This window comes from Oryzias latipes, chromosome 21, assembly GCF_053564925.1.
Source record: "Oryzias latipes strain Hd-rR chromosome 21, Olatipes_Hd-rR_3.1".
In the NCBI taxonomy this organism is placed as follows: Eukaryota; Metazoa; Chordata; class Actinopteri; order Beloniformes; family Adrianichthyidae; genus Oryzias; species Oryzias latipes.
In genome coordinates this window covers 18,138,432-18,159,574 of record NC_136257.1, presented here as the reverse complement: position 1 = coordinate 18,159,574, position 21,143 = coordinate 18,138,432, and the positions used below count along the sequence as shown (strand labels likewise).

General features: G+C 39.8%; 1 protein-coding gene across 1 annotated transcript in view; it reads left to right on the top strand.

Moving 5' to 3' along the window:
• col5a2a (collagen, type V, alpha 2a) overlaps positions 1–20,524 on the top strand; it is a 41,758-nt gene extending 21,234 nt beyond the window's left edge. The window contains exons 2-54 of the mRNA XM_020712869.3: positions 156–359; positions 844–863; positions 954–986; positions 1,070–1,102; positions 1,351–1,404; positions 2,066–2,155; positions 2,238–2,309; positions 5,044–5,088; positions 5,165–5,218; positions 5,379–5,432; positions 6,022–6,075; positions 6,169–6,222; positions 6,359–6,412; positions 6,493–6,537; positions 6,711–6,764; positions 6,936–6,980; positions 7,284–7,337; positions 7,423–7,521; positions 7,619–7,663; positions 7,745–7,843; positions 7,921–7,974; positions 8,077–8,184; positions 8,523–8,576; positions 8,710–8,808; positions 8,935–8,988; positions 9,255–9,353; positions 9,457–9,510; positions 9,654–9,707; positions 9,810–9,863; positions 9,983–10,036; positions 10,154–10,198; positions 10,271–10,369; positions 10,453–10,560; positions 10,736–10,789; positions 10,985–11,038; positions 11,150–11,203; positions 11,298–11,351; positions 11,450–11,557; positions 11,774–11,827; positions 13,370–13,423; positions 13,685–13,846; positions 13,928–14,035; positions 14,144–14,251; positions 14,322–14,375; positions 14,452–14,559; positions 14,766–14,819; positions 15,202–15,309; positions 16,822–16,875; positions 17,037–17,144; positions 17,308–17,617; positions 17,838–18,019; positions 18,308–18,550; positions 19,691–20,524. Of these exons, the coding sequence (XP_020568528.1) occupies positions 156–359; positions 844–863; positions 954–986; positions 1,070–1,102; positions 1,351–1,404; positions 2,066–2,155; positions 2,238–2,309; positions 5,044–5,088; positions 5,165–5,218; positions 5,379–5,432; positions 6,022–6,075; positions 6,169–6,222; positions 6,359–6,412; positions 6,493–6,537; positions 6,711–6,764; positions 6,936–6,980; positions 7,284–7,337; positions 7,423–7,521; positions 7,619–7,663; positions 7,745–7,843; positions 7,921–7,974; positions 8,077–8,184; positions 8,523–8,576; positions 8,710–8,808; positions 8,935–8,988; positions 9,255–9,353; positions 9,457–9,510; positions 9,654–9,707; positions 9,810–9,863; positions 9,983–10,036; positions 10,154–10,198; positions 10,271–10,369; positions 10,453–10,560; positions 10,736–10,789; positions 10,985–11,038; positions 11,150–11,203; positions 11,298–11,351; positions 11,450–11,557; positions 11,774–11,827; positions 13,370–13,423; positions 13,685–13,846; positions 13,928–14,035; positions 14,144–14,251; positions 14,322–14,375; positions 14,452–14,559; positions 14,766–14,819; positions 15,202–15,309; positions 16,822–16,875; positions 17,037–17,144; positions 17,308–17,617; positions 17,838–18,019; positions 18,308–18,550; positions 19,691–19,837 (4,376 nt within the window). The 3' untranslated portion in view covers positions 19,838–20,524. The remainder of the gene's footprint in view (positions 1–155; positions 360–843; positions 864–953; positions 987–1,069; positions 1,103–1,350; positions 1,405–2,065; positions 2,156–2,237; positions 2,310–5,043; positions 5,089–5,164; positions 5,219–5,378; positions 5,433–6,021; positions 6,076–6,168; positions 6,223–6,358; positions 6,413–6,492; positions 6,538–6,710; positions 6,765–6,935; positions 6,981–7,283; positions 7,338–7,422; positions 7,522–7,618; positions 7,664–7,744; positions 7,844–7,920; positions 7,975–8,076; positions 8,185–8,522; positions 8,577–8,709; positions 8,809–8,934; positions 8,989–9,254; positions 9,354–9,456; positions 9,511–9,653; positions 9,708–9,809; positions 9,864–9,982; positions 10,037–10,153; positions 10,199–10,270; positions 10,370–10,452; positions 10,561–10,735; positions 10,790–10,984; positions 11,039–11,149; positions 11,204–11,297; positions 11,352–11,449; positions 11,558–11,773; positions 11,828–13,369; positions 13,424–13,684; positions 13,847–13,927; positions 14,036–14,143; positions 14,252–14,321; positions 14,376–14,451; positions 14,560–14,765; positions 14,820–15,201; positions 15,310–16,821; positions 16,876–17,036; positions 17,145–17,307; positions 17,618–17,837; positions 18,020–18,307; positions 18,551–19,690) is intronic.
• Positions 20,525–21,143: the final 619 nt, after the last annotated feature.

The window sequence follows — 21,143 nt, the reverse complement described above, 5'->3', positions numbered from 1 at the left end:
CAGCCACATTTTCTCTTTAAACATTTAGCCTGCAAATTACTTGTGTGTTTCTTTGATAGTACACAGTCAGTTGTGTTGTATTCATGGGCATGTGGTTGTATTTTCTTTTTGAGAAAAAAAAAACAACTAAAAGTGTCCTCACTTTGTGTGTCCAGAAGATGAGAAGGATTGTATTGCAGACGGTCAGACATACAACAACAAGGACATTTGGAAGCCGGAGCCATGTCGAATTTGTGCCTGCGACAACGGTCGCGTCATCTGCGATGAAATCCAGTGTGAAGAGCTGAGAAACTGTGATGGGGTGATCATCCCAGAAGGGGAGTGTTGCCCTGTTTGTCAGGGTGATAGCCCCGATCAAGGTGAGCAAGCTGCAGTTTCATATGGGGGATAGTCAGAAGAAATGAGTTGAAGGTTTACTACATATACTGTCATGATAAAATTATTACTTCAGTATACACGAGTAATGACTAAATGAGTAATGAGTATTGCACTGTAAAATGTTGCAGAACATTTGTTTGGTAATCTCTTAAAAACTTAGGAAAATATTTATATATAGAGAGAAAACAAAAAAAACTTTAAAGAATTTTCAAGGAACGACTGTCGCTCTGTAGAAACTATGCCCTTGGAAACAAAAGGTATTTTGATTTTGACTAAAAACAGTTGTGAAATAGATCAAAAGATAATTGGAATGGGACCTTAAAGACAGATGAACTTTGATAAGTAAATCATAGTTCCCCCTGACCTCGTTGATTTAGTTGCTTACCTCAAATTAAGAGCACAATATGGGAATAATGTTGATTTTGAGGATTTACTGACAAGATCTTGTTTCGTTTCTCCAAATAGGCAATGGTCGAGTCGCTAAGGTAAGTGTCAGCTTCGTGAGACCAGCCGCCATAACATTGCTGTTTGTTTTATCATAGTTTGTTCATTAAAGGTTCTTTATGTTTATTCAGGGCCAGAAAGGAGAACCTGGAGATGTTCCACTAGTGAGTCTTTGTTAAACACAGCTTTTAAAGACTTCCAGTTTAATGCAGCAGATGAATGAAGTTTTAGTGATGTCTTCCTGCAGGTGACAGGCATCAGAGGACGCCCTGGACCCATGGTGAGCCTTACCGAGTGGAATCTCAACTCTTTTATTTCTGAAGGTTTCCGTTGGATCTTAATCCACATCAGTTGACACCAGATGGCACAAGAGGGCAGTTACCTCCTGGGTGACCTCACCTTGAAAGGATGACTGCACTGCTTTGGGAGCAATTCTCCTGATCAGAACTGCTATGAATGTTGATATTCTAACATTTGACACAACAGCAATATAAATATATTTTATATACGTCATGTTCATCTTTTCAGGGTCCTCCAGGCTCTCCAGGAGACAGAGGACTGCGCGGGCACAAAGGAAGGCCTGTATGTGACACAAAGAGATGCCACACTCAACTTAAACATGATAAATAATTGTAATAGTTTTTTGATCTACAGTTCCCCAAAATGGAAAATAGTCTACAATAAATATATTATACATAAATTCATAAAATAATCTCAGTCAAGGATCTAAGTGATATGTGTAAACATGTTGATTCCAAAGTAGGATAATTTTTCATTTAAAATTCCTGAGCATCATTCTCATGACAGGTGAATGTTTTCTTAACTGAGGTCATGGGAATAACCCCCCTCCCTGACTAACTAACTGAAAGGTCGTCCTTAGAAAGAAAAAAAAAACTAAACTCAGAGCTGTTTAGTTGAATGGAAAGGAACCAAATCAAATCAAATCAAATTAAATCATCAAAATCTCATCTAATCCAACCCAATTCTATCTAATTCCAGATATCCCATCCAATCTGATCTGACCAGCTCTAATCGAATTGAATCGAATCAAATCGAATCAAAACAAATCTAATCTAATCTAATCTAATCTAATCTAATCTAATCTAATCTAATCTAATCTAATCTAATCTATAATAAAGATCTTCTTTTTAAATTCACAATAATAGAATTAGATGTGCTCTTTGCCATTGAAGCATTGATCAGCAAATCAGTAAAAAAAAAAAAATCTTCCTTTTACTTTCAGGGATTGCGAGGCCCTCCAGGCTTTGATGGAGAGCCTGGTATACCCGGTCAGCCTGGTGAACCGGGACCCCCAGGTCCTCCTCCACAACATGTAAGATGCATATAATTTCTGTGATATCAGAATCACATGTAGACTATATGCTGGCATGAAATGACCTTTAATTCCTCTGTAGGGAGTGGGAGGCTACATGGCAGAAGGATTTGGTGGGAAAACTGGACCTCAAGCCATGCTGAATGGAGCAAGGGTAAGAAGACGTCTGGAAATGTGATTTTAATAAATCTGATGGTCTTTTATTTGCTGAACAACAAAGAGTGGAGCAGTTATTTACCATTTATCCCAATTGAGCATCACTTGAAAATGGCCACAGAGGCTTGACAGGTTCTGTGTTTTAGTAAGTCACTTCTGATAATTAGAGAGACATGCTGCAGTAAAGAAGCAGGGATGTTGTTGGTTGAGCATCCACACAAATTTCCTGACCTCCAACAGAACTTTGCGATATAATGAGTTAATCAGTAAAGTTCAGATTATGAAGTAGTGATCCAACTGAGTTTCAAAGAGAGGCTGACTTTTTAAAAAGTTTCCTTTGCAGACTTTTACACCACTGTAAAACATGAAGGGACAAAATGTATTTTAAGAAATAAACTGTAGATAGATAAAAATGTAAAAATTTATGATCGGACTTCATGTTTTACTATCACAATTAAAAATGATTAAAAGTACCCAGCTGCTTAAAGCTGCTCTTATATTTATTTATTGTCAGAAGACATTATTGTTCTTGCAGGACATCCTCTAAATCTTCCACATGGAGGTCTTTGGCGGCGTTTGAAACTCCGCACACCCTTGCAGTGATTCTCTACCAGACTGTCTCTCTCCTGTAATGAAGAATTGCCTTAGCTTATTTTCTTTTAAGGTACCACCTAACTCTTATCCATAGGGAAAAGGTTTGACTTCTCAATTGACCCTTTAACTACTCAACCAAGACAAAATGCATTTATTTATTTATTTATTTTTGCTGCTTATTGCCTTTGGGGAGTAATAAAGGGTTTTTACAAATCTCTCATTTGTAACCCTTGTGCTATCTTAGATGACTCCATCCATACATTGACATGTTCTCCCTACCATAACAAAGGCAGATAAAGGTGGAAAGATTTCATGTAATCCATGGACACCAGTGAAGATCAAGAATCACTGAAGAAAAAAGGTTCAGCGCACTGTATAGTGGGTCTAGATGACCCAACTCCCAATGTTAAAGTGCCTAGGATAGCACAAGGGTTTTAATCGGGCTCTACCGTTTGATTGAGAAAAATAAAAAGATAAGTTTTAAAAATGAGAGGAAATGAACCCAGGGCTGTTCACCAAGTAACCACTAGGTGCAACAAAGTCTGTCAAGACTGACTTGAATTAAAATGTGTTAATTTACAAAAGAAATTGAGAAATTGAAAATTTCTGTTCATTAACTTTTTTACTCTATAATTTCTTGTTAATTCTGTCAAATCATCAACTCTACAATTGCATTACGTAGGACATCAACTCTCAAATCTCAGACACTGTGAGGGGCCTTCTTATTCTTTTCCTATTGTTTACTAGCGCATGTCCACCACCTACAGTTGGAAGAGGCTTGGTGTCAAATGTCAAAGTGAAGCAAATCGCGTCAATCTTGCTCCAGGCTTTTTCTGTCACAGCTCTATTGTGATATACGAAAGACTTGGTGTAATATAATTAAGGCCGGGCACAAACTGTAATTATTCATTTATCCCCGTAACACATTTTTAAATGGTTGGTATTTCCATGAACTAAAAGGGATGCCATCCATACATCACTTCCAACTTGATTGGTCAAAGTTTGACCAGATTTAACTTTCAACAGGTGTGAAATAGCTGCAGGATTTGTGCGTAAAGCCCAAAAACAGTCGTAGAAACTTGCATTGCTATGTGCTAGGATTTTGAACGCAGAAGCCCAAAACGTGAATTAACAAAGTTTACACATTGCACAGACTTTTCATTGGAAGAGGTCACCTGAATACGTGTTGCCGAAGGCAATGAACATAGCTTTACAGTCACACCAGCTACAGTGGAAATGGACTCGCGTTTTGTACGAAGATCCCAAATCTGTCATAGAAACGTACGTAGAACTTGGAAGCCTGTAACACGGATATTCACATGGTTACATAGACTTTTTATTGAAAAAGGCCTCTTAAATGCACATTGCCGTAGCTTCAGGCTTTTTAGTCCGGCCTATTTGTTAACTTTTGAAGGGGACAGGGTCGATAATGTCAGAGCCAATCAGGGTGGACCGCCAACAACCCGAAAACCTCGGTTTTATACCAATGATTCCCCTGACCCACCACACTTTGGAGTGTTAGGTCCTTTGCCAATGCAGAAAGTTGCTGGTCACTGTCATCTTAGAGCAGCTTGACTTTTTGAAGCACACTCATATCCAGCTCTCTACCAAACGCAGCCTGGATCTGGTTCAATTCGCTGTTTCAGTCTTTTCCAACAATACACACTGAATGGGTAATTTTTGACGCCACCTATAGGATTCTAAATGAAAAAAGTAAAGCCTGAAGTTGGAGGGGCATATCAACTGGAGTTTGCTCTGCCCACCTCAACAAAACTCCAAAAATTGGTAAAAGGGTGGGACAATATTAAGGACAAATTTGTTGAGTCCACTGTCAAGATAAAAAAGTACAAATATAAGTCTGTTCTACAATACCATTTTGAGAAATTGCTTTGAAAAATGAGATTTACAACTTGTTGTAGTTGTAGCTGAGTAAATTAGAATAGCAAGACAGTGACTACACATCAACTGGGTAACATAACTTTCTGCAATACTTTATTTAATGTAACTTTGTTTAAGAGGCTTGTAGAGCATTTTATCCTGTAAAAAAGTAAAAAATAATTCATTTCTGAGACTCATTTTTACACAGAGCGGCTCTAAAGAAAACAGATCATATTGATATATCTTGATGCTTGTTGCAGGGAGAGGCTGGAACAAGAGGACCTCCTGGACCAAACGGTTCACCTGTAAGTTTGTTGCATTTATAACCTGTAATCTACACAGGATTCTCTATCAGTTACTTTCTTTCTTCCCCTTTTAAAGGGTCAAGCTGGACCACAAGGATCTCCTGGAGATGTTGGTGAACCAGGACACATGGTATAGCCTGATTCTTATCTAATTTTCTGTGTCTGCATATAGTAAAAATATTTATTTAAAATTGAATTTTGCTTGATTTAGATTTTCTTCACTCTAGATAAATGCTCACAGAGAATGTATCACACTGTAACATTGTTTATAATGTACCTGTGCCCTTTAGGGACCACCTGGCCAAAGGGGACCTGAGGGGCCTCCAGGGAAACCAGGAGAAGATGTGAGTCACTGGGATGTATTTTCTGTTTTCATCAGTACATCTCTGTTAAGAAGCAAAAGGCAATTCTTTGTTATGTTAGTCCTAAATTTCCAAATGTTCCACATCTATCGCAGTGGGGTAATGGACTGTAAAGCTTCATTATATATTCACTAAAATACATATGCAAATGTGGGTTTATAAAGTTCTTACAACAAAATCAGATTTTCAGAATTGATGCTGTCAAATAATTTTTACGACATCTAAAAAAAAACCTGAATTTGGTTGTGAAAAATTTAAAACTGTCTATAATGAACTTTACCAGTTTGAAATGAACTCAAGGAAACATCAATAAATCTTGTTGCAATCCCAAAACTAAGAAAAATCTGTTGGTTTAATTTTTGCAAAGTGGTAATTTTTTTACAAAACAGAATTTTAGAATGCTATAGTTCCAGTTTCACATGGTGGTTTCAGTGTGTAGCCAGATGCTTTTAGAGTAATCCAAATCTTAAAAAAAACAAATACACTTTAGTAATCTGGAGGCAATTTCTGTGCTTTTAAAGTAAAATTCCTGTTTTCAAATACATGTGAAATAACTAACGTTCACACACAGGGAGAAGCGGGTAAAGCAGGAAACCCTGGAGAGGTTGGATTCCCAGGATCAGCAGTAAGTCTTTGGCTCTCAGTTTAAACAAACTTCTAAATTGATCTATATGACACTGTTTTTGAGGCAATGATGTTCCACTTTCATACATTTTAGGGTCCCAGAGGATTTCCTGGTACACCAGGACCCCCTGGCATTAAGGGTCACAGAGTGAGTGTCAACTGTTTGAAAGATTTAGGGGGAGTGGGTCAGAGAATTGTGGTTAAAAGTGTTGTCAGTGTAGTTTTTCTGATTATTCCTTGTATTTTTTGTTGGCTGTCAACATTTTCTCGTATTTTGTGAACAGGGTCATGCTGGACCAATCGGCTTAAAAGGCGAAACTGGATCAGTTGGATCAAAGGTATAAAGAGACTAAAACAATCATGGAGTTTGTTTCACTGTGACAAAATGATTGACTTTTAAAAAACAAAAAAATTCCAGGGTGCCACAGGGGGCCGTGGTCCGATGGGAGCACCAGGGCCAATGGTAAGTTCAGATTTAATTCAAGATTATTCTCAATAAAACCACCAAACTACACTATATTGTTGTATGTGAAACCCTCATTTGTTATTTAGTGGTTGCTGCACCACCGAGGTTTGCTCTTTTCTCTTTTCTTGATTTAGCAAGAGCTGCTCTTAACTCTTTGTCTTGATTTCCAGGGTCCTGCTGGGATGCCTGGGGAGAGAGGACGTCCTGGACCCAGCGGTGTTCCAGTGAGCACATTACTGCAAACTAAAATAACTTTTTTTTTTCCAAGAGCCACCAAGTGTGATAGATAATAAATAATATTAGTGTTTTTGTTAATATATTAAATAGCAAGTTCAGAAAAATGTTGACTAAACAAAACACACGATTTGCTCTTATGTTCTCCATTTGTCTGTCAGGGTAAACGAGGCTCACCTGGAAATCTGGGGAAGCCTGGTCCAATGGTAAGTCAGTATTAACAAAATGTTTGCCTAGTTTCATCATTGAGGCATTAGCAATGGAAATGAGCTCATACTTTGTTGCAAACCGCTTTTTTGGCAGTGAAAACATTGTTTACTTTAGGGAACAAACCTATGATTGCTGACATTTTGTTGATTAACAAATTCATGTGAATCGTTTGCCCTATTGTTGGACAGGTGTAATAAAAATTCAGCCATCATAGCGGTTCTCTGGTTCACTGACCTTGCTATTGCATCATGGGACTTTTCAGGCTTATAGTAGATTTTTTAATTATTATTAATTTACAGGGTCCTTTGGGTCTCAGTGGCCCACCTGGATATCCGGGAACTCCTGGCATGAAGGCAAGTACCTCAACCAGAATGCAATAGAAGTTTTGTGTGCTATTTGTTAATTTATTTTTTTGTGTTTTGTGAATTTTTTCTACAGGGACAACCTGGTCCCACTGGTGTGCGTGGTCCAGAAGGCCCACAGGGGCAGAGAGGAGAGACAGGTCGTCAGGGTTCCCCTGGACCAGTTGGCCTAAGGGTAATTTTGTGGCTCTTCCAGTCCTTTGACATAAAACCAAGCACTTTAAAAGAAGAACAGTGTATTCATTCAGTTTATTCATGATGTATGTTTACAGGGTCCCGTGGGAGGAGATGGGGGCCCTGGTACCAAAGGACCAGTGGTTTGTACAAAGTTATTTCATTTAGGCAAATTCTGAAAATTCTGTGACAGAGGTCACAATCACAAGGTTGACTCTTTATAGGGTAATGTTGGTCCCCAAGGTCCAGGAGGCCATTCTGGACCTCCTGGTCCACCAGGACCTCAGGGAAGCACCGGTCAACCTGGTATCAAAGGACAAGGGGTAAACTGGTTCTTTTGATAAATAAAATAATAAAAAATTGACTGAATTCTGACATTTATTTTAAATGTGTACTTTAGGGAGATGTTGGTGTACCAGGTTTTAAAGGAGATGCTGGACCTAAAGGAGAACCTGTATGATTCAAATTACTCAAAGAAAAAAAGAGAAAAATAATTTATATAAACATAAAAGTTTAATACTTAATGTCAATTCTGCTTTGATGTGTTTTACCTCAGGGTCCACCAGGCTCTCAGGGTGTGATTGGACCTCAGGGGGAGGAAGGAAAGCGAGGGCTACGTGGGGACCCAGGGTCTGTTGGCCCGATTGGTCCTGTTGGAGAAAGAGTGAGTCAGCATTTTTGTTCTTTTTGTCGATTTTATTTTAGGCTAAATTTTCTATTGTAATTTTGTGCATTAAACAGTTTAGACTGAAAGCCAAACATCAGATTATGGATTCTATAACAATTCAAAACTTCAGACAAGTCCAGCAGCTGACCTTTTGGGCCACAAGGCCCAATAAGCGGGCTCTAAGGAGTTTGATCTCTGGGTCATTGTTGCCTTCTAAGATGTCCAAGATGTTAAAGAACTGATTCTTGAGGATCAAAGAGGGTGATAGAATTACTATTTCTAAAACCTAAGCCTTCATGTTTGATTTGATCTGCATCCATATCATCTGCTTTCAGGGAGCTCCTGGAAACAGGGGATTCCCTGGTGCCGATGGTCTGCCAGGACCTAAGGTACGTAGCTATTTCATGTAATCGTCACTGGGATCAAAATTGAGGACAACTCAACTCTTTTTTCTTTTGCCTTGTCCTGTGATGTTTTAAATGGACAAGTAAAGAAATTAATATTTATCTTTTGTAAATAAAGGGTGCTCAAGGAGATCGTGGCACGTCAGGCCCACCAGGGCCTAAAGGTTCTTTAGGAGACCCAGGTCGTCCAGGAGAACCTGGTTTACCAGGTGCAAGGGTAACACGAGAGCTTGAACTTTTACTTTAAAGTTGCTGTTGTTTGTTTTTTTTCAAATTTGTAGAATATAAATGTTTTTTAATGAATTGAAGTTGTAATTGATATTGTTGCATATCTCTGTAACAGGGTCTTACTGGAACACCTGGTGTCCAGGGAGCAGAAGGAAAGCCAGGACCACTGGTAGGTGCTCAGGGCTGATTTGCTCTGTGGAAAATGAGGCAATTTTAAGAACTGATTAGTGAGATACAGTTATAAAAAGTTCTACATCTATCAACAAACAAAGGCAGCAGCACAAGAAATAAATGCTTACTTAAGTAGCAGTTTTTAGCTTTTCCAACTATGTCCCAGATATACCTGGCTTAGTATTTTCTTTAAAAATGCATTAAATTCCTACTGTGTCATCTGCATAGTTGAATTTGGCAAATAGTGTTTTTTATGTTTTGTAGGGGGCCCCAGGCGAAGATGGTCGTCCAGGCCCAGCAGGGTCCATTGGAAACAGAGGACCTGCAGGAACCATGGGAGTGCCAGGCCCCAAAGGCTTCAGTGTAAGACTGGACAGACAACCAACCCTTTTTATTGATATTCATCAAATCATTGTTTGTGTTTTCTAAAATCTGCTCTCATTTAAAAACAATTTTGCTCTGAAAGGGTGATCAAGGAAAAACTGGTGAACAAGGATCTGCAGGAGTGCCAGGTCAAAGAGTAAGTAGGTTAATGAATATGGAGTTTTGGAACGGAGTAGAAAAAAAAATTCAAAATGAGTGAAGGCTTTACTTTTGCTACATCACTGTAGTAATGGATGATTTTTAAACATATAATGCAGAGGTTTGTCTTTGTGGGTTCAGGGTCCTCCAGGAAAAGATGGAGAAGTTGGCCCTGCAGGTCCTCCTGGCCCATCTGTAAGTTTTACCATTTCTCTAACAACAGAGAAAATGCTTCAACATTTTGTTCTTAGTTTGAATGATTGGATAAATTCATATGAATGAATGCCCCCTCTAAAGGGTGTAGCAGGAGAAAGAGGAGAGCAGGGACCACCAGGTGTAAACGGATTTCAGGTTTGTGTCATTCTTTAGTTAATCTAAGTTCACTTCATAAAGTTCCATCAATGCAAGAAATGGCAATGCTTTAATGAATAAATCCGATTAAAAATGCACTCTTAAAATGTATTTTTCAGGGTCTACCTGGTAACCAAGGTCCTCCTGGAGAACCTGGTAAACCAGGTGATCAGGTAAGTCTATCAAAAGTGATCAAAGTTAATCTTTTGTCTAAAAACTTGCAGTGGCATTTTAGTGGCTTTGATTGGACCAATATGGAAAGTTAAGTTTATGTCCTACTTGTCCATCAGGGCATTCCCGGAGAGCTTGGTCCTGTGGGTCAAGTTGGACCAAGGGTATGTGAATTTACCATGAAATCTATTTTATCTAATTTCAAGTAGATATAGACTTTGATGTTTTTTTTCAAGGGAGAGCGTGGTATTCCTGGGGAAAGAGGAGAACTGGGCTCAAGTGGCCTGCAAGGACCTAAAGGTATTCCAGGTGCACCAGGTCCAGATGGACCAAAGGTACTACTGACTATTGTTTACAGTTAAAGTTAAAACTAGTTTGAGCCATTCTTAAAATAAATGTGCTACATTTGCCCGTTTAGGGTAGCCCTGGCCCCACTGGTGCTTTGGGTGACATGGGACCCCCTGGTCTTCAGGGAATGCCAGGAGAGAGAGGCATCTCTGGTCCTCCTGGACCAAAAGGTGACAGAGTAAGTCTGTCATCATCTTGGAATAAGGATTAAAGCTCTGGTGATGTCTAGGAGACGATAAAAAAGTTGGCATTAACGAGTTAAATTAGAGACTTATTAAACTTGCAGTGGTTCTAATGTCTGATGGTTCTGGTTATTGAAAAAAACCTTTCTCTTCTTGCTCGTCTTTGTTTAGGGAGCAATTGGTGAAAAGGGATCAGAGGGTACGCCTGGAAATGATGGTGCAAGAGTAAGCAATTCACACTAAACTCATTTTCTTTTGACAACGTGATGAACAAAGAAGTTTAAATCCCATTTGTAAAACATAAATAAACAACAGTTTATGGATGATTCAGCCTCTGGCACAGCTTGACACACTTTTTAATAATAATCTTGAGCAATTTAGTAAATGGAGGTACACAAACATTCTCTCTTGTACTTGCAGGGAACCCCTGGACCTGTTGGTCCAGCAGGACCCGCTGGACCAAGTGGTGAAAAGGTAGAGTCAGTTTTAAAGCATGTGTGAAGATATATGTGCTTTTGAAATATGAAAATGCATAAGCAGGGATGTTAAAATTTCTTGATAAACATGTGAACACTTACTTTATAGGGAGAACCTGGACCCAAAGGACCCCTTGGACCTCCAGGGTCTAGAGGAATACATGTGAGAAGAATAAAGTTGTACTTACAACTTGCATGCGAATTAATACTGTCATTTGTTGTTTTGCAGCATATGTATAACCCATGTATTATTTTAGGGAGCAAGAGGTGACCCTGGACCAATTGGTGCTGTTGGATTTGCTGGACCCCCTGTGAGTAACCTCTTTCTTTATAGACCAATATCACCTAAATACTGCTGCAGGTACTTAAAGAGTCAAACATTCCTGCAAATGTTACAAACACTTTCTAGGGTCCTGATGGCCAACCAGGAGTCAAGGGAGAACCTGGAGAGCAAGGACAGAAAGGAGATGCTGGGTCTCCTGGACCACAGGGCTTAGCTGGTGCTCATGGACCTCATGTAAGCCTAACCTCCAAAAGACTTACATGCAACATTTTTAACATAATCTTAAATTTACCATCTGTCACCTCCATTTATTCAATTAGCCCTGCTGACATTTTGTTCAATTAGATTGAATTTTTTACAACTTTAATGACTATTTGGCTCCTAAGAAGCATTAAAATCCTTGTAATGTTTACAAATCTGTCTGAATATTTGTTTGATTTCTATATTTAGGGTCCAGTTGGTGTCGCTGGATTAAAAGGAGGAAGAGGAACACAAGGTGCACCGGTAAGATTCTAAATCTAAATAAACAAATATAAAAAAAATCAGTCAGCGAATTATCACCCTCACCGCATAATAAGTCACTTGACTTACGGGCAGAACAGCTAATCCTCTGAAACATAGTCCACTGTGTTTAACGGCCGTGGTGCAGTGGGAGGGCGGTCGACTGCTGATCGGAAGTTCATTTCCTATGCATCGAAATGTCTCTGGGAAAGAGACTGAACCCCATCTTGCCTCTGGTGGAAGGTTGGCACCAGTGCTCGGCAGCAGGGCCACCATCAGTGTGTGAATGTGTGAATGGGACTTTGACTGTAAAGCGCCTTGGGCCTTCAAAGAAGGTAGAAAAGCGCTATTTAAGCATACGCCATTTACCATTTACACTGAGCGCACTTTATTTGTTCTTGCTTTTCCTGGCGCATACCAGGGCTTCTGTCGTAGGACTGCACTGGCCCGCAGGAGCGTTTATTAAGCCCTGGTCCGGCCCGCGTGCGTCCTCGATCGTAAGCGAAACCGAGACACCCCGTCTGACCGAGCCGTGCTGCCACGGCGCCTGCTGCCGGGGCCGCGGTTCCCGCCCGAGGGATCTGTGCCCAATCAGGTAGCAGTGTCGCCCAGAGCGGGGCACACGCTTCTCTAGCCCTGCCCACAGATCAGAGGTCGCTGTTCGCTTAGCCGTGGTAAATCCAGCCGAGCTTTAAAAATGTTATGCCCCACACCAGAGCAGGAAACACAATTGTCCTGCTTTCTGTTTTCAAAATAAAATGCCTTTTCTGTACTAATTATATTTGACTACAAAAATAACATTCATAAACATGACAAATCTTTATCCTTTCAAAAAGTTTTACTTTTATTCTGTAGTTTTTGAGTTATTAGTACATTAAATAAGTGACTTTGGTGCATCATTCCAGGCCACTACAAGTATATCCTTGTTCTACACATCCTGCACCGTCATCTTACAAAGATTTGTGTACCTTCACCGTGTAGTTTTTTAATTATTAGTACATAAACATTTCATTTTAGGTAGGTACATAGTTATTTATTTAGGTAGATCTTTTGGAGCTTGTCGTCTCGCCTTGCATGCCAAAAAAGTGTGGGCACCCCTGTTCTAAATTATGCTATGAAAGCAGAGGACTTCAGAGAAGCTTTGCTGCTTTTATTAATGTAACAATTCAAAAGGCCACAGGTTGTATACAACTTCTTGAGTGTGTAGGCATGAAGAAGTTGTTCTTCTCACTCATTCATTTGTGACCAGTTGAAACAACCTACAAGTCATAATTCTATTCCTGCCTCCTTCTTTTGAATGTATTGGTTGATTCATATTTTGATCTACTTAAATCCAAGCATTAATGTTCTGTTTGTCCAAGTCAAAAAGAGCCTAGATGGATTAGGGATACCCAAGATTTAAGTTTACATTTATCTCCAACGTTTCCGTGTAAAATTTAGTGAGTGTGCTTGCATAGAACTGGGGTTAGATGAGCAAAACAATAAATCATTTTAAAAATATTAAAAAATCAACACACCAGTATTTAAGACTTATTCTTCTGGCAGGGTCCCACTGGTTTCCCTGGGTCTGCTGGACGAGTCGGACCACCTGGCCCAACCGTGAGTATTGCCAAACCACATGTAATAGCCCATAACCTTAACAAGGGTTACAAAAGGGGATGATTTAGTGGCAATATAAATGATATTGAGATGTATTAGGATATATATCTTAATAAAAATCTATTTCTGTTATTAAACTTTACAGAAAATACAAGCAAACAATATTAAATTTGAAAGACACAATTACTAACTACATATATGACATATGTTGGTGCAGTATCTTTTAAAACAGTTTATTGGGAAAAAAAAATTTCTACTAAGGGTCCTGTTGGAGAAGCTGGGGCCCCTGGACCACCAGGAAAAGAGGGTCCTCCTGGTCTTCGTGGAGATCATGGACCTCCTGGAAGACAAGGCGAGCGAGGACCTGCAGGACCACCGGGTAGCCCAGGAGACAAAGGAGATGGTGGAGAAGATGGCCCCACGGTAAAATGATATGCAGTTTGAAGACCATGTTTAGATCTGGTCAGATGTTAGAGAATCAACTTATGTTTATTACTTTGTCAGGGTCCAGATGGTCCTCCCGGTCCAGCTGGTACCACAGGACAGAGAGGCATTGTTGGTCTTCCAGGCCAAAGAGGAGAACGTGGTATGCCAGGACTTCCAGGACCAGGGGTTTGTGAAATTGTGGTTATCTTTATACAGCAGTGTGTATCGCAACAGTAAAGAGGTATTCTCACAAATATGTGGAATTTTTTTACTGATCAAGTTGTCTTTTTGTAGGGTCCACCAGGAAAGCAGGGAGCCCCAGGACCATCTGGAGACAAAGGCCCTTCAGGTCCAGTTGGTGTTCCAGGTGCTACCGGACCCCGTGGAGATCCTGGTCCTGAGGTAAGCAAACTTCATGTGTACTCAAAGATGCACTGAAATCCTTCTTTAAGAGATTCTGTTTGGTTTTTAGGGACCTGCAGGAACTGATGGGCCCCCAGGAAAAGATGGTCTTCCTGGACAAAGGGTAAGATTTCAGTGATCGGAAGATTCCCTTGAACATTTTTTCATGTTTCAAGCTACTTACAGCTATTACATTTCAGGGAGACAGAGGAGATCTTGGTCCAGAGGGCTTAATTGGTCCTCAGGGACTTCCTGGACCTAATGGCCCCGTTGGAGCACCAGGTGATCCAGGAAAGAGGGGAGAACCTGTAAGTACCTTTTTTAAGCTTATCTTTTGTTTTTTTTTCTTTACATTAATGAATTCTCAAAAACAACATTCTGGAGATAGTTCAGATTGTTTTGTTTTGGATACTACAAATGATGTGCCAACAGACTTTAAGAGTCACAGGCTTTTCACACTATTAATAGAAGTCTGTTACGTTCTCTGTTAAGTTCTAATGTTCAAAATCTTCAGGGCTCAAGAGGACCTCAAGGCCCACCTGGACAAGCTGGGAAGAGAGGACTGGGGGTAAGCTTTTGTCCTCTAATAAGATGAAGACTTTATATCAAGCAACATGAACTGAGGTCTATCAGTTGAAGGGAATTAACTTGTCACAGACAGTTGGAAAAGATTAAGTTTCATTAGAACATCTTTTTTTAGAGATTACAATTAGCGGTCAAACTCCTTAGAGTGAAATTTGTTCTTTGTATTTCACCCATCACTGTAAAGATTGCACTATTTTGTAGTTGTACCCCCCTGATTCAACCTTTATGCTGAATGTAAAGTGGAGAGGCATTGGGTCTATTTAAGCAGTCACGTAACTGTGGTGCTCCCAATCTTAGGCTAGATACTCATTCACAGTCCACTAAGATTAAAATCCTTAACATTTGACTTTACATTTTCAATTCAGGGACCTCAAGGACCAAGAGGAGACAAAGGAGACCTTGGGGATCATGGAGAGAGAGGCCAGAAGGGACACAGAGGCTTCACCGGTCTACAGGGTCTTCCTGGACCTCCTGTAAGTAAAAACCATGTTTGGTAACAAAGTAATACTCTAATTTGTAAGCTATTCCCACTGGAGTGATTCCATTGCATTTGTTATCAGATGATTAGTAGAAGGGATGTTTGTTGGAATGGTCAGTCAGACAGATATCAAACATAAACTTAAGCTTGTCCAGAAGAAATATTGATTTGGTTTTCAAACAGTTGGGTTTATGCGGCTGGATGGCCCAGTTGATTGCGTTTTGAACTAGCACACAGGAAACCGGGGCTCGTTTCCCAGGGATTGCGATGAGCTGAATCCAGTGTGCTTTCTGTGCTACCGCCTAACTATGTAGCCATGAAGGGGCCCAAGTCTGGGTACCCCTGTGCCAGTCTCCAGCCTGGATAAAATATAGTGTTGTGTTAAGAAGGGCATACGATGCAACACTCTCTGTTGTTGTTTCTCTTTCGGCTTTTCCCATCAGGGGTCGCCACAGCGAACGAGTCGCATGGTAAACTTGGCAATGTTTTACGCCGGATGCCCTTCCTGACGCAACCCTCTCAAAGCATCCGGGCTTGGGACATGATGCAACACTCTCTACCAAACACAAAGCGGTGGATCAGATAAAGCTGATTCACTGTGGCAACCCCTGAGTGAATGTTCCAAAGGGTCAACAACTTTTAAAATGTTGCTTTTTTTTAACTTATGTGGATAATCTAATATCCTTGCAACACAGAGAACTCTATGCAATTCCAGGAAGCAGCAAGACTGTTGGAATTTTTTTTGAGCAGCAGGTCCATTTTAAACATGTAGGACTTAACCTGACCAATATCAATGAAACCATCATCGGGTTTAACATGAACACAAAACAATAGCCATTGCACGTTTACTCTAGGTTTACTCAGACCTGCACTTGCAAAGGCCATACATTGAGAGGAAAAGGATGTAGGAGGACTAACCAGAGTCTCATTGGTTGGAGGGCTGCCTGAATCATATTCCTACTGTAAAACAAAATGACTAGAATACTATTTAAAAACATCTTGGTTTAATGGCTCAGAGTAAGCACTGATTAGTTCATGACAAGTGTGGATGATGGCATTAAATGCGGACGGTAAAGCACTGTTACATGCTGACTGTGATCTGCCAATTAATGTCCTATAAGAATAGTTTTATCAGGTATTGGAGCACAGAGACATTTACCTTCATGATTCTCAATCTAAATTATGTCAACTTTTAGAGCTGGGAGAGGATTTCCATCCATAAAAGTACAAGGACAAAAAAAACAGTCAATTTAGGTTGTTTGAACGATATAGATGTTGTCGGTGAAGGTTTTCATTCATGCAGGTGACGTTTTGAAGTTGAATCATAGCAAATGGACTTCGATTCTTCTTGGATGTTTGATTATTATGGTAAATCTGTACTGAAAGAGGGACATATCCTTACATTTACATCAAAAATTGTCTTAGGGTTTGGGTCACGTACAACTTTCTTTTGCCTAAATGTTTTGAGCAGAAAAATTATCAACTTGATTTCGATTTTTCTTATTAGGGTACCACTGGTGAACAAGGAGCTCCAGGCATTGTTGGACCAGGTGGTCCTAGGGTATGTTCCTTTTAATCTTCAAATAATCGCGTGTGTTTTTTTTTTTTAATACAAGTTTGAAATCTTGATCTCAAAACCAAACAGCTCATTAGTTAGAAATACATTCTGAATGTAGAAATGGAGCAAACTCTTTTATTTTTTTTTACGGATTATGATGTTAGGGGCCTCCTGGACCTGTTGGGCCTCCTGGAAAGGAAGGATATATGGGCCAGTCAGGGCCAATGGGACCTCCAGGAACCCGTGGACTCAGTGGAGAAATAGGACCAGAGGTATTATCGGAGCACAGTGAGAAGAGTGTGCAAAACTCATAAAGAGTTGGTCATTACAGTGATGAACATCTTTTTAACAGATGTCCGTCAGTAAGCAAAAACGTTTCCAGCTTTCATCTGGGGAAGGGTTAGACGTTTTTTTTTTTTTTTTTTTAATCCATAGGGCCCTCCTGGTGAACCTGGGCCTCCTGGCCCTCCCGGTCCCCCTGGACCTCCTATAGCAGCTATGGATGACCTGTTCGCAGGCCTTCATGATTATGACTCCGGGATACCTCCTCCACCCGAGTTCAGCGAAGACGAGGCTATGCCCAACTCCAACTCCACCACTATCGTGCCCATCGATCCTGGAGTTCAGGCCACTTTGAAGGCTCTCAGCAGCCAGATCGACAGCATGAAGAGCCCCGACGGCAGCAAGAAACACCCTGCCAGGACCTGTGATGACCTGAAGAGGTGCTACCCAATGAAGAAGAGCGGTGAGTATGTAGAGTCAAAAATGAAAAATCCCACAACAGACTCTTGTTGATTCCAAATATTTGAGAAAAAATTAAAAGTGGAGGAATTCCCTTCTCACTTCTCTCTCATGTATATAACAGAAGCTGCAGCAGACCAGCCAAGAACACATTACTGTGAATTTCTGTTGCAGCAATAAATATTGAACTTAGCAGATTCCCCCGATATGTGTATCTTGTTTAGGAGAATACTGGGTAGATCCAAACCAAGGCAGTGCAGAGGATGCCATCAAAGTGCACTGCAACATGGACACTGGAGAGACATGCATTTCTGCCAACCCGTCCAGCATACCTCGTAAAGTGTGGTGGAGCTCTTCCAGGAACAAACCTGTGTGGTTTGGAGCAGACATCAACCGAGGGACCCATGTGAGCAATCACTCTGAATGGTTTACAATTTGATGAATGCAAATAATTGGTCAAAAAAATGTCCCAGAGAGCAGATGGGAACGTTACAGAAACGCAATGCTATTCCAAAAAAGAGCTTATGTCTCTTTTTGCCGATGGAAACATTTAAGCTAACTCTACTAACCAGCAGCCAAAAAACAGACTATATTTCCCATAAGTCTATACAGCTGAGTTTTCCTAATACATTTGTAGCTGCAAATGAGATACTTTGTCGGTGAAGTGTTACATTTCTCATATTTGTGTTTTCAGTTCACTTATGGCAACCAGGATCAGCCGGTAAACTCTGTCACAGTGCAGATGACCTTCATCCGACTGCTGTCCAAAGAGGCCTCGCAGACCATCACTTACCACTGCAAGAACTCTGTGGCCTACAAGGACCAAAAAAATGGTAACTTGAAGAAAGCAGCCATCCTCAAGGGCTCCAATGACCTGGAGCTGAAAGCAGAGGGGAACAACCGCTTCAGATACACAGTGCTGGAGGATTCCTGCACGGTAAGTCACAACGACTCGAACCAAGTCCAGCAATTACTGTCCCAAACTACAGTTCTGTTGAAAATTAGAATGAGTCAGAGAGATTTTTTTAAGTGCATAAAATGCAAGTTTAATGCAAACAAACTTTAGGTTAGTAGTAACTGGTTGACCCTCCTTTGGCACCAATAACTTCAATAAAAATGTGCTGAAGTAATAAATCAAAAACTTTGTAAAATTTCAGATTGTAAAGGAATTAAAAACTGAAATATTGTCACAATAACCTAGAAATTAGCTTTAATTGAGAAAAAGACAATTCCTAGTTTTTTCTTCCGATGGTGTGCTCTGCTTTAAAATCTAATTCTTTGAAATTGAAAAATGTAAAACTGGTGCATGTGGTGAATATACAGTACAGACCAAAAGTTAGGACACACCTTCTCATTCAAATGAATGGGAAGGTGTGTCCAAACCTTTGTACTGTTCTTGTTTGAATTTTAAAAAATAGCAAAATTTGTGAAATTAAAAAATTACATATGTGAAACATATTTTTAAAAATACAGAAATGCTATACATATATATACATGCTATACAGTCAATGAATGGTCTATTTTTAAACATGTCATATATAAGTCGCACCGAACTGTAAGGCATATATAGAGAGAAAAGAGTCAGAGATTAATCTGTTGGTCAGACAGATTTTATTAATTATGTTTACAATAACTTTAGGTCTTGTTTGTAACACGTTAGCATGTTATCAATTCCTTTAGCTCCGAACCTTGTTTGCAAAATGTAAAAAAAAAAACAGACTGATGCCACCAAGACGAGTGTTACTGTGACTATGCAAACTCCAAACCTTGTTGGTAACAAAAAAAAAACAAACAACAGATCTCACCGCTACTCGTTAGCTACGCTAGCATATTTATTATAACACCCAAACTTATTTGGAACTCATAAAAATACCAGACGGATGTATTGATAGAGCAGTTTGACATCAGCAATAAAACCAGAATAATCCATATAGAAGGTGCTACAGATTATACGAGGCAATGTTGTTTTTTGGAAAATTGTAAGGTTTTAACATGGTACCTAATAAATGACAGTTGTCTGGTTTGTAGTGTCACATCAAGTAAGTCATCACTCAAGCCGTTTGTGTCTCTTTTACAGCAATCAAATGGCAACTGGGGCAAGACAGTGTTTGAGTACAGGACACAGAAAACTGCCAGACTCCCCATTGTGGATATTGCCCCCGTGGACATTGGTGGCCCCGATCAGGAATTCGGCATTGATATCGGGCCAGTGTGCTTCTTGTAGAGCCGCCAGGAAGGACAAGTGGAGGACTTTCTGGGGACAGTTGAACTGCCGGCTGATGGGATCAGCTGCATTGTACATAGAAGTACTGAGGACTGTTCCAGCCCTGTGGCGAGATATTTATTGTGCCTTTTCAAGCCCAGTTTGAGACAACAAAGATTTGGGAGTTAGCTAAAGTGTTTGAAATTTCTAGAAAAATTTTTCTTAAAGTTTCACTCATCCATCTCTTGTAAGCTTAAGCTTCAGCAGTTGTGAGTTGAATCTTTTTATATATTTAAAAAAAATAATGCCAAAGGATAAAAAAAATTGGAAAAAATGTCTTGTAATTAGCATACGACTAAAGTCGCTTTGAGTCTGCATCCCATCGCTACAATTCCTTTCACTGATATTTCCTGTAAAATTGATCACATTCTTTAAATATGGTGCTATGAGGAGAATCACAGTTGCTGATGAGTTCGCAGATGCAGTGTTGGTTATCTGATGTCCAGATATTTTGAGCTCTGTGCCCACCACAAAGAAGATCGGTACTGTCGACTGCTCGGTGTTAGCTACCTCATCGCCTAAACTGACAAAACAATGACAACCCCATGCAAGCCTTCTCTGCACCAGGTGCTGTTTGTGTAAGTAGTGTGATCTTTCTGTCTGTGTGGTACAGGACAGGCTCTGGTCAATAAAGATCTTTTTTGTCAACTGTGGAGGGATAAATGAGGTGGTGTGTGCTGATGGGTAACTTTTTTCTTTTCTTTTTTTTTTTTTTTTTACATACGATACAGTAACAGATAGTGCATTATATCCCCTTTTTATGCATGCCGGCTCTCCCTTTGCAGTGTCTGTGTGCCTGAAAGCCTTTTTATAGAGCAAAATAGCTTTGAGCGGCTGTTTGGTTTTTTTTTTTGTTTTTTTTTTGCTATGCAACAAATTAAAGCAAATGCTTGTTAATCCCCCCAAGCTTTTGTCACATTTAATTAAATCGTAACCAGCTTCAGGAAGGAATCCGGACACAAACAAAATGTAAATATATATTACATATATATATATATATATATATATATATATATATATATATAAAGTATCACACAAACATAGTTGTGTACTTGACAGTGGTTTCCAGTGGGATCTGTTTGTGACCGCACGTTTCAATTTCCAGCATTTTCATTACAGATTTACAGAGGAGGGAAGGAAGGGGCTCATTACTATCCGAACATGATTTAATTTATTCTCTGGCTTTTTTATGAGAGAGAGAAAAAACTTCTTAACTCTTGTGCTATCCTACACTGTAAACCCGAACAAGTTACCAGAACTTAAAAAA